Source organism: Danio rerio, chromosome 22 (assembly GCF_049306965.1).
Source record: "Danio rerio strain Tuebingen ecotype United States chromosome 22, GRCz12tu, whole genome shotgun sequence".
Classification (NCBI taxonomy): domain Eukaryota; kingdom Metazoa; phylum Chordata; class Actinopteri; order Cypriniformes; family Danionidae; genus Danio; species Danio rerio.
This window is the reverse complement of record NC_133197.1, coordinates 32,225,559-32,241,124: the sequence shown is the minus strand read 5'-3', so window position 1 is coordinate 32,241,124 and position 15,566 is coordinate 32,225,559. Positions and strand designations below refer to the sequence as shown.

The following is a 15,566-nucleotide window of genomic DNA, read 5'->3' as shown; positions in this document are numbered from 1 at the left end:
TTTGCAAAAATATAATTTAAAATGCACAAAACACAAGACGTACAGCAACAGAGGCAATTTCTACCCATGGGTAACTACCTTTTTTTAGTTTTTCGTCCACCAACTTTTAACTTTAATTTATTAAACTATCGTATTTATGTACAAAACGAAACTAAACGAGCACGTTGGCGTTGCTCTTTTGGACGGACACAAGCCTTGTGTGTCTCAGGAGGAGGAGTGCTAATGTGTTGATCTGACTACAAGAGTTTATTGCTTATTTCTGCCAGGAGAGACATCTAGCTAAACACGGGAGGGTGGATAATTTCTCTGGCGTGGTGCCAGTTCTACTGAGGGCTCTATGCGGTCGAGTGCAAGATCGCTGGGTTTTTAGCTGCTGTGTGGACAGTACTTCCACTGTTTAAATGCACCAAAAATATCCCACAGCCATGGGATTGTTGTTTGTTTTCCGCCGTCTTTGATGGACGCAGCAGATGTTCTTCTGCATTATTGGTTTTGTCACGTAGCACCAATGACAGTCCTCATCGCCGATGTGCAGCGACGTTAGAACCATTAAACCAGATGAAAAGGTAAGTTTGGGGCTTTCCTGTGTGTTATGCATGTCAGATGATCCACGATTTGGTTGGGATTAGTTCACTAGTGACCAGTTCACGACCCGTTCATGTAGAGAATTAACATTCAGGGGTTTCGATTAAAAATTAACATCTATGTTTATACATCTACGCTTTCCGTTCGGAAAAAAGGGGGATTTAGATACTGACAATAATCAGAAAAGAATCTCTTATTCAAGAATAAAACCATCTAATATGCCAATTCATTAAATCACAATCACAGATTGTTTCCATCTCAGTCGATCATATTCTTTCAGATACATTCACAAATTAAAAACAACAAATCAGGCATTCTATAGGGTGGGCGGTGTTCTGGTCACCTGACTTAAATAAGAGTCTCTGATTGGTCAAGGAGGGCAGGACTCATTTCCAGGGCTGGGATAGTATGTGTGTGTGTGTGTAAAGAAGAGCTCATCTTATGAGCTGAAGGCCAGTTTGATGCTGCAGGAGGAGTAGCCCTCGTCGCTGGCAGTGCTCTGTAGACTGCTGTGGTCATCCAGATCGCTGGTGCTGGCTGTGCTCACGCTGTCCAGCTCTCCATGAGAAAACTCTGTGCTCTCCACGTCCACCTCCATCTCTTCTGTAACACCAGAGAGAAAAACCAAGTCAGAGTCAGAGATTTTCAATGCATCGCCTATAAAGATAATGTCACATGAATGGGTAGATGATAAACAGAAGTAAAATCAGATAGAATGATAGATCTACAGAACTATAGACAGAATGATGGAACTGTAGACAGAACAACGGAATTAGAACTGTAGATAGAATGAAGATACTGTAGATAGAACTACAGAACTATAGATAGAATGACTAAACTGTAGAAAAAATGACGGTACTGTAGACAGAACCATAGACCTATAGATAGAACGACAGAACTGTAAATAGAACAACAGAACGAAAACTTTAGATAGAACTATGATACTGTAGATAGAACTACAGAACTATAGATAGAACAACAGAACTGTAAATAGAACAACAGAACGAAAACTGTAGATAGAACTATGATACTGTAGATAGAACGACAGAACTGTAGATAGAGTGACGGAACTAGAACTGTAGATAGAACGACGATACTGTAGGTGGAACTATAAATAGAATGACAGAACTGTAGATGAAATGACCAAACTAAAATTGTAGATAGAATGATAGAATGATGATACAGTTGGTAGAAATACAGAACTATATATATATATATATATATATATATATATATATATATATATATATATATATATATATAGAATGGCAGAAATGTAGATATAACAACAGAACTATAGATAGAACAAAAAAAAACTGTAGATAGAACAACGAATCTATAGGTAGAACAGCCACAGAACTATAGATAGAACGATGAAACTGTAAATAGAACAACGATGTTGTAGATAAAACTACAGAACTATAAATAGAATGACGGAACTGTAGATATAACGATGTTACTGTAGATAGAACTACAGAACTATAGATAGAACGACAGAACTGTAGATAGAACGACAGAACTATATATAGAATGACGGAACTATAGATAGAACGATGGAACTATAGATAGAACTAAGGATCTATTGATAGAACGACTAAACTATAGATAGAACGACAGAAATAAAGATAGAACGACTGAAGTATAGATAAAACGACAGAACTATGGATAGAACGACAAAACTATGGATGGAATGACAGAACTATATATAGAATGACAGAACTATGGATAGAACGGCAGGATTATGGATAGAACGACAGAACTATAGATAAAACGACAGAACTAAGGAAAGTACGACAGAACTATGGATAGAACGACAGAACTATGAAAAGAACGACAGAACTACGGATAGAACGACAGAACTTTGGATAAAATGACAGAACTATGGAAAGAACGACAGAACTATGGATAGAACGACAGAACTATAGAAAGAACGGCAGAACTATAAATAAAACGACAGAACTATGGATTGAACAGCAGAAATATAGATAAAACGACAGAACTATGGATACAACGATAGAACTATAGGTAGAACAAAAAAAACTGTAGATAGAAAAACTTATCAATAGGTAGAACGGCAACAAAACTATTGATAGGATGATGATGGAACTATAGCTAGAACTACAGAACTATGAACGATGAAACTGTAGATAGGACAACGGATCTATAGGTAGAACCATGACAGAACTATAGATATAATGATGATGGAACTATAGATAGAAAGATGAATCTATATATAGAACGGCAACAGAACTATAGATAGAATGATGACAGAATGACGTAACAATAGACAGAACGACAGAGCTATAGATAGAACGATGAAACTGTAAATAGAACAACGATGTTGTAGGTAAAACTACAGAACTATAAATAGAATGACGGAACTTAGAACTGTAGATATAACGATGTTACTGTAGATAGAACTACAGAACTATAGATAGAACGACAGAACTGTAGATAGAACGACAGAACTATATATAGAATGACGGAACTATAGATAGAACGACGGAACTATAGATAGAACTAAGGATCTATTGATAGAACGACTGAACTATAGATAGAACGACAGAAATAAAGATAGAACGACTGAACTATAGATAAAACGACAGAACTATGGATAGAACGACAAAACTATGGATGGAATGACAGAACTATATATAGAATGACAGAACTATGGATAGAACGGCAGGATTATGGATAGAACGACAGAACTATAGATAGAATGACAGAACTAAGGAAAGTACGACAGAACTATGGATAGAACGACAGAACTATGAAAAGAACGACAGAACTACGGATAGAACGACAGAACTTTGGATAAAATGACAGAACTATGGAAAGAACGACAGAACTATGGATAGAACGACAGAACTATAGAAAGAACGGCAGAACTATAGATAAAACGACAGAACTATGGATAGAACGACAGAACTATAGGTAGAACAAAAAAAACTGTAGATAGAAAAACGTATCTATAGGTAGAACGGCAACAGAACTATAGATAGGATGATGATAGCTAGAACTACAGAACTATGAACGATGAAACTGTAGATAGGACAACGGATCTACAGGTAGAACCATGACAGAACTATAGATATAATGATGATGGAACTATAGATAGAAAGATGAATCTATATATAGAACGGCAACAGAACTATAGATAGAATGATGACAGAATGACGTAACAATAGACAGAACGACAGAGCTATAGATAGAACGACAGAACTCTAAATAGAACAACAGAACTATAGAAAGAACGACAGAACTATAGATAGAACGACAGAAATAAAGATAGAACGACTGAAGTATAGATAAAACGACAGAACTATGGATAGAACGACAAAACTATGGATGGAATGACAGAACTATATATAGAATGACAGAACTATGGATAGAACGGCAGGATTATGGATAGAACGACAGAACTATAGATAAAACAACAGAACTAAGGAAAGTACGACAGAACTATGGATAGAACGACAGAACTATGAAAAGAACGACAGAACTACGGATAGAACGACAGAACTTTGGATAAAATGACAGAACTATGGAAAGACCGACAGAACTATGGATAGAACGACAGAACTATAGAAAGAACGGCAGAACTATAGATAAAACGACAGAACTATGGATTGAACAGCAGAAATATAGATAAAACGACAGAACTATGGATACAACGACAGAACTATAGGTAGAACAAAAAAAACTGTAGATAGAAAAACGTATCAATAGGTAGAACAGCAACAGAACTATAGATAGGATGATGATGGAACTATAGCTAGAACTACAGAACTATGAACGATGAAACTGTAGATAGGACAACGGATCTATAGGTAGAACCATGACAGAACTATAGATATAATGATGATGGAACTATAGATAGAAAGATGAATCTATATATAGAACGGCAACAGAACTATAGATAGAATGATGACAGAATGACGTAACAATAGACAGAACGACAGAGCTATAGATAGAACGATGAAACTGTAAATAGAACAACGATGTTGTAGGTAAAACTACAGAACTATAAATAGAATGACGGAACTGTAGAACTGTAGATATAACGATGTTACTGTAGATAGAACTACAGAACTATAGATAGAACGACAGAACTATATATAGAATGACGGAACTATAGATAGAACGACGGAACTATAGATAGAACTAAGGATCTATTGATAGAACGATTGAACTATAGATAGAACAACAGAAATAAAGATAGAACGACTGAAGTATAGATAAAACGACAGAACTATGGATAGAACGTCAAAACTATGGATGGAATGACAGAACTATATATAGAATGACAGAACTATGGATAGAACGGCGGGATTATGGATAGAACGACAGAACCATAGATAGAATGACAGAACTAAGAAAAGTACGACAGAACAATGGATAGAACGACAGAACTATGGATAGAACGACAGAACTTTGGATAAAATGACAGAACTATGGAAAGAACGACAGAACTATGGATAGAACGACAGAACTATAGAAAGAACGGCAGAACTATAGATAAAACGACAGAACTATGGATAGAACGACAGAACTATAGGTAGAACAAAAAAAACTGTAGATAGAAAAACGTATCTATAGGTGGAACGGCAACAGAACTATAGATAGGATGATGATGGAACTATAGCTAGAACTACAGAACTATGAACGATGAAACTGTAGATAGGACAACGGATCTATAGGTAGAGCCATGACAGAACCATAGATATAATGATGATGGAACTATAGATAGAAAGATAAATCTATATATAGAACGGCAACAGAACTATAGATAGAATGATGACAGAATGACGTAACAATAGACAGAACGACAGAGCTATAGACAGAACGACAGAGCTATAGATAGAACGACAGAACTCTAAATAGAACAACAGAACTATAGAAAGAACGACAGAACTATAGATAGAACGACAGAAATAAAGATAGAACGACTGAAGTATAGATAAAACGACAGAACTATGGATAGAACGACAAAACTATGGATGGAATGACAGAACTATATATAGAATGACAGAACTATGGATAGAACGGCAGGATTATGGATAGAACGACAGAACTATAGATAAAACAACAGAACTAAGGAAAGTACGACAGAACTATGGATAGAACGACAGAACTATGAAAAGAACGACAGAACTACGGATAGAACGACAGAACTACGGATAAAATGACCGAACTATGGATAAAACGACAGAACTATGGATAGAACGACAGAACTATAGGTAGAACAAAAAAAACTGTAGATAGAAAAACGTATATATAGGTAGAACGGCAACAGAACTATAGATAGGATGATGATGGAACTATAGCTAGAACTACAGAACTATGAACGATGAAACTGTAGATAGGACAACGGATCTATAGGTAGAACCATGACAGAACTATAGATATAATGATGATGGAACTATAGATAGAAAGATGAATCTATATATAGAACGGCAACAGAACTATAGATAGAATCATGACAGAATGATGTAACAATAGACAGAACGACAGAGCTATAGATAGAACGACAGAACTATAAATAGAACAACAGAACTATAGAAAGAACAACAGAACTATACATAGGACGACGGATCTATAGATAGAATGAGAGAACTATAGATAGAATGATAAAATGATAGATAGAATGATACATTTAGATAGATACAATGGATAGACTAAATTAAAGAACAATGGATAGACTAAAAACAGATAAATGAATAGATTGACAGATAAATCTACAGACAGCAGCTGAATGCCTTACCCTGGTCTGAGTCGGAGCGGTCGGATCTCTCAGAGCATGGGGTCGAGCCCACGCTATCAGTGCGTATCCTCTCGGCCTCCAGCGAGCCCCCGCCGTCCCGCAGCAGGTCCAGTCGCCTTCTCAGGTGCCGTTGCTCTCGCTCCAAACTCTCCAGCTGATACCGAGACTTGCGGTCCGCTTCCTCCAGTTTCTGTGGGAAGACAGAGAACAGTGACTCACGGATAATTACGGAAAATCACTAACGGCACAAAACAAAAGACTTCACGCTCTAATCAGTGGTTATCACTGCTAACAACACATAAGCAGAGACACATGCAGCACTTCAAGATTATTTATTTGTTTATTTATTTATTTATTTTCCCGCTTTTACCACTTCAGGATTGAAATGTGCACCTACCAATAAAGGAGGTGTGTGTTTTGTCAAGCTTGTGTGACTGATAGATTTGTTTACTACAGTTTTGAGCACAGTTGGGATCAATAATCCATCCGCACGTGACCCTTGTGACCTTATAATACATTAAGCTTGAACAATACTGCATGACCCCCAGCTAAAACCACCAACGCGCACACACACACACGCACACACACATACATAACTGGTCGGGACAGCTCAACCTGTTATTTAGGGGAAAACCAGTGGCTCTCTAAACCGAAAATAAAGGGTTATCATGACTACATATTTTCAACAATGCAAAGTATCTGTGTGTGGGGCTTGTCGTGTGCTTAACAAAAAAGGCTTTTGAGGGATAGAAACTTATTCGTTACATTAAGGGATGTGGCTCCATTTACAGGAATGTGTGTGTGTTTTGTTAAGGTGTGAATCTTTGACATGCTGCGAGCATATTTGGAATTGTGGGTGAGGATACATTTTCAGATCAGATTTAAATACGAGCCATTATAAACAATATAAGGCAGCACAGTGGCTCAGAGGTTAGCACTGTCGCTTAACAGCAAGAAGGTCAATGGTTTAAGTCCCGGATATTGTTGGCATTTCTGTGTGGCGTTTGCATGTTCTCCCCGTGTTTGCGTGGATTTCCTCCGGGTGCTCCGTTTTCCCTAAAGTATAAAGACATGCATTATAGGTAAATAAACTAAATTGGCCATAGTGTATATGTGTGAATGTAAGAGTGTATGGGTGTTTCCCAGTACAAGGTTGCAGCTGGAATGGCATTCGCTGTGTTAAACATATTCCAGAATAGTTGGCAGTTCATTCCACTGTGGTGACCCCTGATGAATAAAAGGACTAAGCCAAATAAAAATGAACGAATGAATGAATTTATTTATTAGTATACTATTATTATTAACAGATATAAGCTTGTTTGTTTTGAAAATAATGCTGTTGTTGATAATGAATCATATAAACTAAGCAAAGGTTACTAATAACATGGAATAACAGAGGGTAAACGTGTCGCATAAATGTGGTTAGCCAAATTCGAAGTCATTTTTCCCATATGAGCACCACTGCTCAACACACTAGGCCACAGCACTGCTTCATTCAGGAGCTCAGTTCAGTGCATTTACCTTTATGTGTGCTTTGGCCTTGTTGAGCAGCCCCAGTGTGGTGTGACGGCTGCATTCTGGTCCCAGCGGGATGAGCGTCTTCAATCGCTCCAGACACAAACGAAGGTGGGCTCGCCTGAAACATGACAAGAGACAAACGTCAACTTTGCACACATGTATGCAGACGCCTACAAAATACTCAATGAACTTGTTGTGCCTGCGTGGTTTGGTCAACAGCTTTCTAGACAACACCTCATACTCTACCTTCAACACAAACCACGCAAACACGCCCACATATTTACATACAAATACCAGTGAGAGCTCGGAGACTGTTTTCAAGGAAATCAAAGTGCTTGAGGGTTTCGTTTTTCTGGCACAGAGGTTACCTGCAGAGTTTGTTCTGTACTCACAACAGCTTAGTGAACTAAAAGTGAAACTATAAAACAGCATTATGAAATAAAGGGAATTTAAAACAGCTGTAAAGGAAATTTTACAAAAGACAGTGCGGTATCACTTTAGTTTAAGTAACAATTCACACTATTAACTGCTTATTTCTAGGCCCACACGGAATATCTGCACACAAAGATCTGCAGATTTCTAGCTCATCATTGCTTGGGTAAATGTGTGTAAATTTCAACATTATCGTTAAAAGTATTCATATGATTTATTTACAATACAGTTTGTAAAAAAAATATTTGTATATCTTATTAGATGTCTTTTGTTAGAAATATTATATATTAGACTTGGTTTGTTTACCAAATAAGTGGATCTAAATGGATTTGCATTGTAAACATTAAGTAAAAGTTCAAAAGATATTCTTTTTTATTTCATATAGGTATAACAAAAGTTTTTAGTCATGATACGCTGAAAATTATTTCGCACAAATCCGTAGATTTTTTTTTTTTACTTAATATTTAAAAAAAAAAACTGCACAGAAATAGCAGATAAAAAAATGTCTGAGCCTACATATTACCTATTATTAGGGTATGATCCTCTATATTCATACAGAAAGTATGATCTTCTATATTCTATATTCATACAAAGTATGATCTTCTATATACCTAATCCTACTCGATACCTAAACCTCTTTGCATTAACTTAGCATGTAAATGACTCTCGCTTGATGCTTTTTCCACATCTGGTGTGAACGCAGCACAAGAGAACTAACTTATATTAGCACTTGAACTAAAAATTTTGCTTTAGAAGCTAAATGAAATATAAGTAAAAACCTCATTAATATGAGCGCATTGATCTTAGTCAAACCATTGTTAACCTTTATAAGTGTTTGCAGCACAAAATGCTAACAGATACAACTCATGATCTTAAAATTGTACTAGTAAATGTTGTAAAATATTAATATTAGCCCCTTTCACACAGTGCTGGCGGTAAATATCTGGAAAATTGGCAGAACGAATTTACCAGTATTTTCAAAAAGTGCCCATTCACACATAATTCCTTTCTGGAAAATAGCTGGTAATTGTTATTATTTTGTACTGTTTGTTTACTAATGTCAACAAATTAAACTTGGAAAGTTACTGGAAAGTCGGACCAAATAAACTAAATAAAATGATAAAATGGAAACCTAAAAAATAAAGTTTGGTTTAGGGTCAGTGCATGTATTAACACTTACTATTAATACAATTGCAAATATGTATGTGTAAAAATAAATAAAATAAAACATCACCATAGGTATTAACATGTCAAAATCACAAACCTAACAAAAACATAAAAACAAAATGAAACTCAAAATATTAGTGAAAACAATATTATAATATTATTGAACCCAAAATAACTCTAAATGTCCAGCGCCAGCTTTAACATACAAGCAGACGCTCTGTCTGCATTTTATGAGTCCCACACAGGCATGAGCGTGCCTGTATAGGGCTGATAGATATCAGCGAGTGTCTCTAATTGTGTTATTGAGGCTTTTCAACTCTAATTCCGTTTGCATTCCTCCTTATCGGCAATGAAGATGGCTGCTCTCTTTCTTTCACACACACAGAGTCTGTCTGGCCTGCGACAATGGCGGTAGATTTATCACAAGCTTTATCGCTATGTCTGAGCACCACCGAGAGGGCACTGTTATCAGGACACCCCTCTCAAACTGTCTGCCGTCAGTGTGTGTGTGTGTGTGTGTGTGTGTGTGTGTGTATGTGTAGACGTTGATTGATCAGCCTGCTGCATTAATGGCTGTAGGGGCAGACTGCTGTTTTAGACTTACTTGTAGCTCATACAAATGACTGCGTCAAGGTCTGTAGTTCATCTACACTGAATTTTACATCAGAGTGTCTACGGTATGTAATGCAAATATCTTTAAAACTCTTCTCACGCTATCCCCAATATCAACCGTCTGCAGACATGAAGGGAGTCACGTCGTACTCTGGAGCGGCGCTTGCTGGGAAGGCTGTATGTACAGTATATGTGCGTGTGTTTGCTTTAGTCTGCGTGTGGCATGATAAATAGCTTTGTATCAGTCACCAGAGACCGTGCCAAACAACAATCACTAAGCCCGCCGTCTCGCAGACGAAGTGAAAAACAGCATCTTTCAAAGAGCAATTATGATGTCACGCATAGGACCCATTGCAAAACAAAAAGAAAAACACACACAAGGTGTGTTGCTAATGCGTTTCAGTTTCTACAAATAACTTGTGGTGTGAATGACAATCAGTGCGCAGAAGGTTATGTAATACAGTGAACTTTATCATAGTTACTCTGTTCCAGAACCTTGTGCTTCCTTACATCACACACACTTCAAAATAAGAGTTCTGGCATTAATGTTCTATGAAGAATCTTTACCACCCATGGAAAGTTTGCATTCTATTAAAGCAGGGGTTCTCTAACTTGGTCCTCAAGGTCCAGTATCCTATATCCTTAGCTCTAACTTGCCTCAACACACTCAGATGTGTCTGACTGGGGTTGGAGGTAAAATCTGAAGAACACCGGACCTCCAGGACAGAGATTGAGAACAACTGTACTAAAATTTATTTTAGATTTAATAAATAATAATAATAATTCCGTACATTTATATAGCGCCTTTTTTGGACAGTCAAAGTGCTTTACACATTTTTAGGGGGAATCTGCTCATCCACTATTAGTGTGCAGCTTTCACCTGGATAACACAACAGCAGCCATATTGCGATAGACCACACAACTGCTGATTGGTGGAGAGGAGACAGAGCGATGAAGCTAATTATGATATGGGGATGGAGGCCAGTGAAAGGGACCAGTGGGCAAAATTGGCTAGGATGCCGGGGTTAAACCCCTACTCGTTTTCGAAGGACATCCTCGGATTTTAAACAACCAAAGAGAGTCTTGTATGTTAACATCTCATCCGAAAGACAGCGCTCACTAAGCAGTATAGAGTCCCCATCAATATACTGGGGCATTAGGACCCACACAGACCGCAGGTTAAGCACGCCCTGCTGGCCTCACTAACACCACTTCTGGCAGCAACCTACCTTTCCCATGTGGTCTCCCATCTAGGTACTGACCAGGCGCAGCCCTGCTTAGTTTCAGTGGGCGACCAGAGAAGCTAGCTGCCAGCCACTTACTTTAGAAACGGTTTACTAATTTCCTCTTAAACAGAAGATATTTTTTGCAGTTATGCAAAAGGCATATTTGGCTCCCCAAAAGAACCTGGTTTTAAACTGCTCAGAAACACCCATGTTTAATAATAACCACAATAAGTATTTGGAATGTAAATATTCCATTGGAGATCTGTATGATGAAAAAAGGAACCTTTATTTTTAGAAGTAGGGCTGCACGATACAGGAAAAAAAAATTGAACACTGTAATTTTCCTGCAATATATATTGCAATATTAATACAATTTCAGCAGATGACTTAAATAGCTCTACTAGGAATGAAATCATTAACTTTTATTGGAATAATAGTGTAGAGGAGTGAAACAGAAATTTCAAGTATAAATAAATTATATAGGCGATGCAGTAGGTAGTGCTGTCGCCTCGCAGCAAGAAGGGTGCTGGTTCGAGCCTTGGCTGGGTCAGTTGGCGTTTCTGTGTGGAGTTTGCATGTTCTCCCTGCATTCGCATGGATTTCCTCCGGGTGCTCCGGTTTCCCCCACAGTCCAAAGACATGCGGTACAGGTGAATTGGGTAGGCTAAATTGTCCATAGTGTTTGAGTGTGAATAAGTGTGTGTGGATGTTTCCCAGGGATAGATTGCGGCTGGAAGGGCATCCGCTGTGTAAAAACGTGCTGAATAAGTTGGCGATTCATTCCGCTGTGGCGACCCCAGATTAATAAAGGGACTAAGCCGACAAGAAAATGAATGAATAAATTAGAGCAAAGATAAAAGTGAAAGTAGTCAGATATTCAGGTACAGTAATACTATACAATTTATTATCATTATATTTTGACCCCGATTATGATAGATTTCAATATCAGCAATATATCACAAGAAAACCAACAAAAATATATCATGATATTTGTAAATGAATGGGGAAAAATGCCACAGAAATGTATAAGATGTATTTTATTAACAGCCCATATATTTAGAACTGCAGCATTAATATGTGTTCCAACACTACGAGTAAAATGGTAGTGAATTGGTAGAAAAGTGGTAAATGGTAGCAGTGCAAGGCTGATGAATTAGCTCAGATCTTTTTGTCCTTTTAAATAAATATCAATACTTGGCTACTTGAATAATTTATTGCGGGTGGAATGATCACAATAAGCCAGCATTAACATTATGTTCTAGCCCTATTATTGAATAATCAAATGTGATGTAAAATAACTGTATCTATTCTTTATTGCTGATGAACTATGATAATCTCAAATCCACATTGCAGATATCTATGCTGTAAATTGTGCAGCCCTGTTTGAGTGAAGGTTCTTTGAAGGTTCTTCTGTGGCATCACTGTAAAACCCCTCTTTATCCACTTTGGAGCCAGAAGCTAGTTCCAAACCACAGGGCTCTGAATCAAAAAAGTAGCTCTTAAGTAGCACCAAAACATTGCTGATCTAAAAGAAAGAACCATTAGTGTCAGGGGCTGAAGACGGTCTTACTGTGACCATCGAGACAAAGAAACCATATTTGAAATAGCAGCGGAACGCAATGCTGAACATGTTAGCGCTGTTAATACCCGTCTATTCAAATTATGGCTGCGTGAATAAGTTATTCTTCTTTGTATTTAGCATCTATACAATCTATAGTGTGCTTCATGAACATATTGAATTTGCTGTCTTTGCATATCGATGTAAGTTTACAGAGTGTTTGGCACTTCCGCATTTGCATTGCTGGGAAAGATAAGACCTGTAGGGACATCAGACTTGGGTCTACAGTGGTTTTTGACCAGTGTTATTCAACCACTTTCCTGGAGGACCAACAACACTGCATGTTTTGGATGTCTCCTTTGTCGGTCACAACCATTATAGATCTTTCAGTCTTGGCTATTGAGCTCATGATCCGAATCAGGTGTGTTTGGTTAAAGAGACTTGGAAAATGTGTAGAGCTGGTGGTCCTCCAGGAACTTGGTTGAGAAACACTGTTTTGGATGATGGAAAAGCAAAGAAGTTCTTAGAGGGCTAGCCAGATGAACCAGCTCTATGATAGAGAAGAAGGGGTAGATGTGGGATGATAACCGGTTTCAAGCTTTACAGCGGTTTGGAAAATTCAAGGTTTTAAATCTGCAAAAATGTTCTGTTAGACCGTTCCTAAGGTATGTGTACACTTTTGTTTTATTATGACTATTTAATTTAGTTTTTTTAGGGCAACAGTTTCTCCAGCAAAAGGATCCTTCAAGTCTAAAGCTACTTGTTAGCCCATGATTCAGCAAACATCTGAAAAACAAGTTGCTTATACACTTACATCCAGCATGCTATAGGCGTGAACAAAGCAGTGGCTTGATTAACATACAAAGAAAAGAAAGATTTCCAAAGATGCCTTCTCAGGTTGTAAAGAAATGTGTTTTTGATACTAATGAAGATTAGAAGTCAATGATTTATTTGAATTATTTAGCCTGACATGTTTAAAATTTAAAAAGGCAAAAATAAATATTTTAAATATTTCTTAAATAAAATATATTGTGTTTAATGGAGAAACAAAAGTTGTTGTTTTTTAAGTAATTTAAAAAGACTTATTTTATATATTTTTATCTAAGGTTATCATACCGTCAGAATCTTGTACTGACTCATAAATTCCAAACACTTACAAATAACTGTGTTAGATTTAAGCATGCTTCTGACCTAAAGGTTACTGTAATATAGATTAAAAACAAACCGCCTTACAACACAGCCTCTGTAGACAGTTCATTTGGTTTATGGAAGAGAGAAAATGAATGACCCCCTGATAATCGTGGGTGTGCACAATCTGTGCTTTAAAGCTGCAAGCTGAGTGTATCCTTCTGGTCAAAATCTGGCTCTGGTAGATGTGCTGTTTTACACTCCTCTGCATTAGTCATACAGAGAACGCTCTACAACTAGGTTTAATAATATCTCGCATCAAAAGTGCATCTTGCGTTTGAGCATGTTCAGACATGCCCCTTCTTACAACCGAAGCAAGAAATTTTATTGTGGCAAAACATCTTCGCATACCCTTTAAGTGACTCAGAAGAAAACAAAACATAAACACTCATTGTCAAGGTTGTCATGAACATGTTGACTCACATTGAATTATCACACAAACAATTGTAATATATAAATAGTTTTATAGATGGATTGATGCAATGAAGACTAAACATGATAGATGAAATCTTGTCTGTTCATTCCTCTGATGTGGTGAGGGCTTATTAAGGGTTAACAACACATGCTTGTCCCAGATTCTGCTTGGTTTATTGGTAAATAATGAATGGAGGCATCATTTCATGGGCCTGACGTGGAAGTAACTAATGTCAAGGTCAAAGGGGGGCTAACCTATTCTCAGACTGTAATCAGCATTAAAATTGCAGATTGGGTATAAACCTGGGATTTGCTAACTACACATATTTGCACCAAGAATTCTCACGTTTTCCCCATGCAGAATCAGCACCTCAGCCCTGCATTGGTAAGAAATGCACATAAGCTTGTTTTACATTGTTTTTGGATCTTGTTTATATCTTTTAAATATTTAAGCGAGCGCGCAGACTGCATCTCCCTTCAACCGAGGATATATTTATAGCAGCATGTGCATGTAATATAGATGAAACCTGGAGCCATATGATGCCAGGGAGATAACATGCAGCGATTCATGCACACTAGAAAGGCAGGGGATTTTTTGTCCAGCGGATTCCCCCTTTTGTATGTTTTCCTCCATTGCCTCACATGATGCCTTTGAAGCATCAGGTCATGTGGCTGGGTTATTGCACACCAGTGCACAGATTACAGAATGAGAACAGGCTCTGGGTTCTCAAGCTCTAATTTGGATCGGATCAATACAGTGGGACTGACAGCTTCATCTAGGTTACCAGCTTGCTTAAGCCTTGTTTTATTTAAAGGCTGGCCCTGTGATTCTATTATGAAGTCACAACGAGCGAGCGTGCAAACATGTCCCTATCATATCAGTAACAGTGCCGAGTTCACGAATAGCTCTCAGATTAAACGAGCAGTATCCTCCCCCATCACATAAACACACACAGATGGGAGGCCATTATTGGTGCTAGTCCTCTGCTCTCATGTAATCTGCCTGAAAACTGGACGAAACGCATCGTGAAGCTGACATTAAAGGGATGTACCGTCCTAAAAGCAACATACACTCGCTGGGAATTAAAGCAACCACCAAATG

General features: G+C 37.6%; 1 protein-coding gene across 2 annotated transcripts in view; it reads right to left on the bottom strand.

The window, feature by feature from the left end:
* Window positions 1-835: 835 nt before the first annotated feature.
* Window positions 836-15,566, bottom strand: part of mxi1 (max interactor 1, dimerization protein) — a 29,098-nt gene continuing 14,367 nt past the window's right edge. For both annotated transcript variants that reach the window (NM_131237.2, NM_001308638.1), the window contains 3 exon segments: window positions 836-1,188; window positions 6,350-6,539; window positions 7,871-7,985. In NM_131237.2, the coding sequence (NP_571312.2) occupies window positions 1,025-1,188; window positions 6,350-6,539; window positions 7,871-7,985 (469 nt within the window). In that variant the 3' untranslated portion in view covers window positions 836-1,024.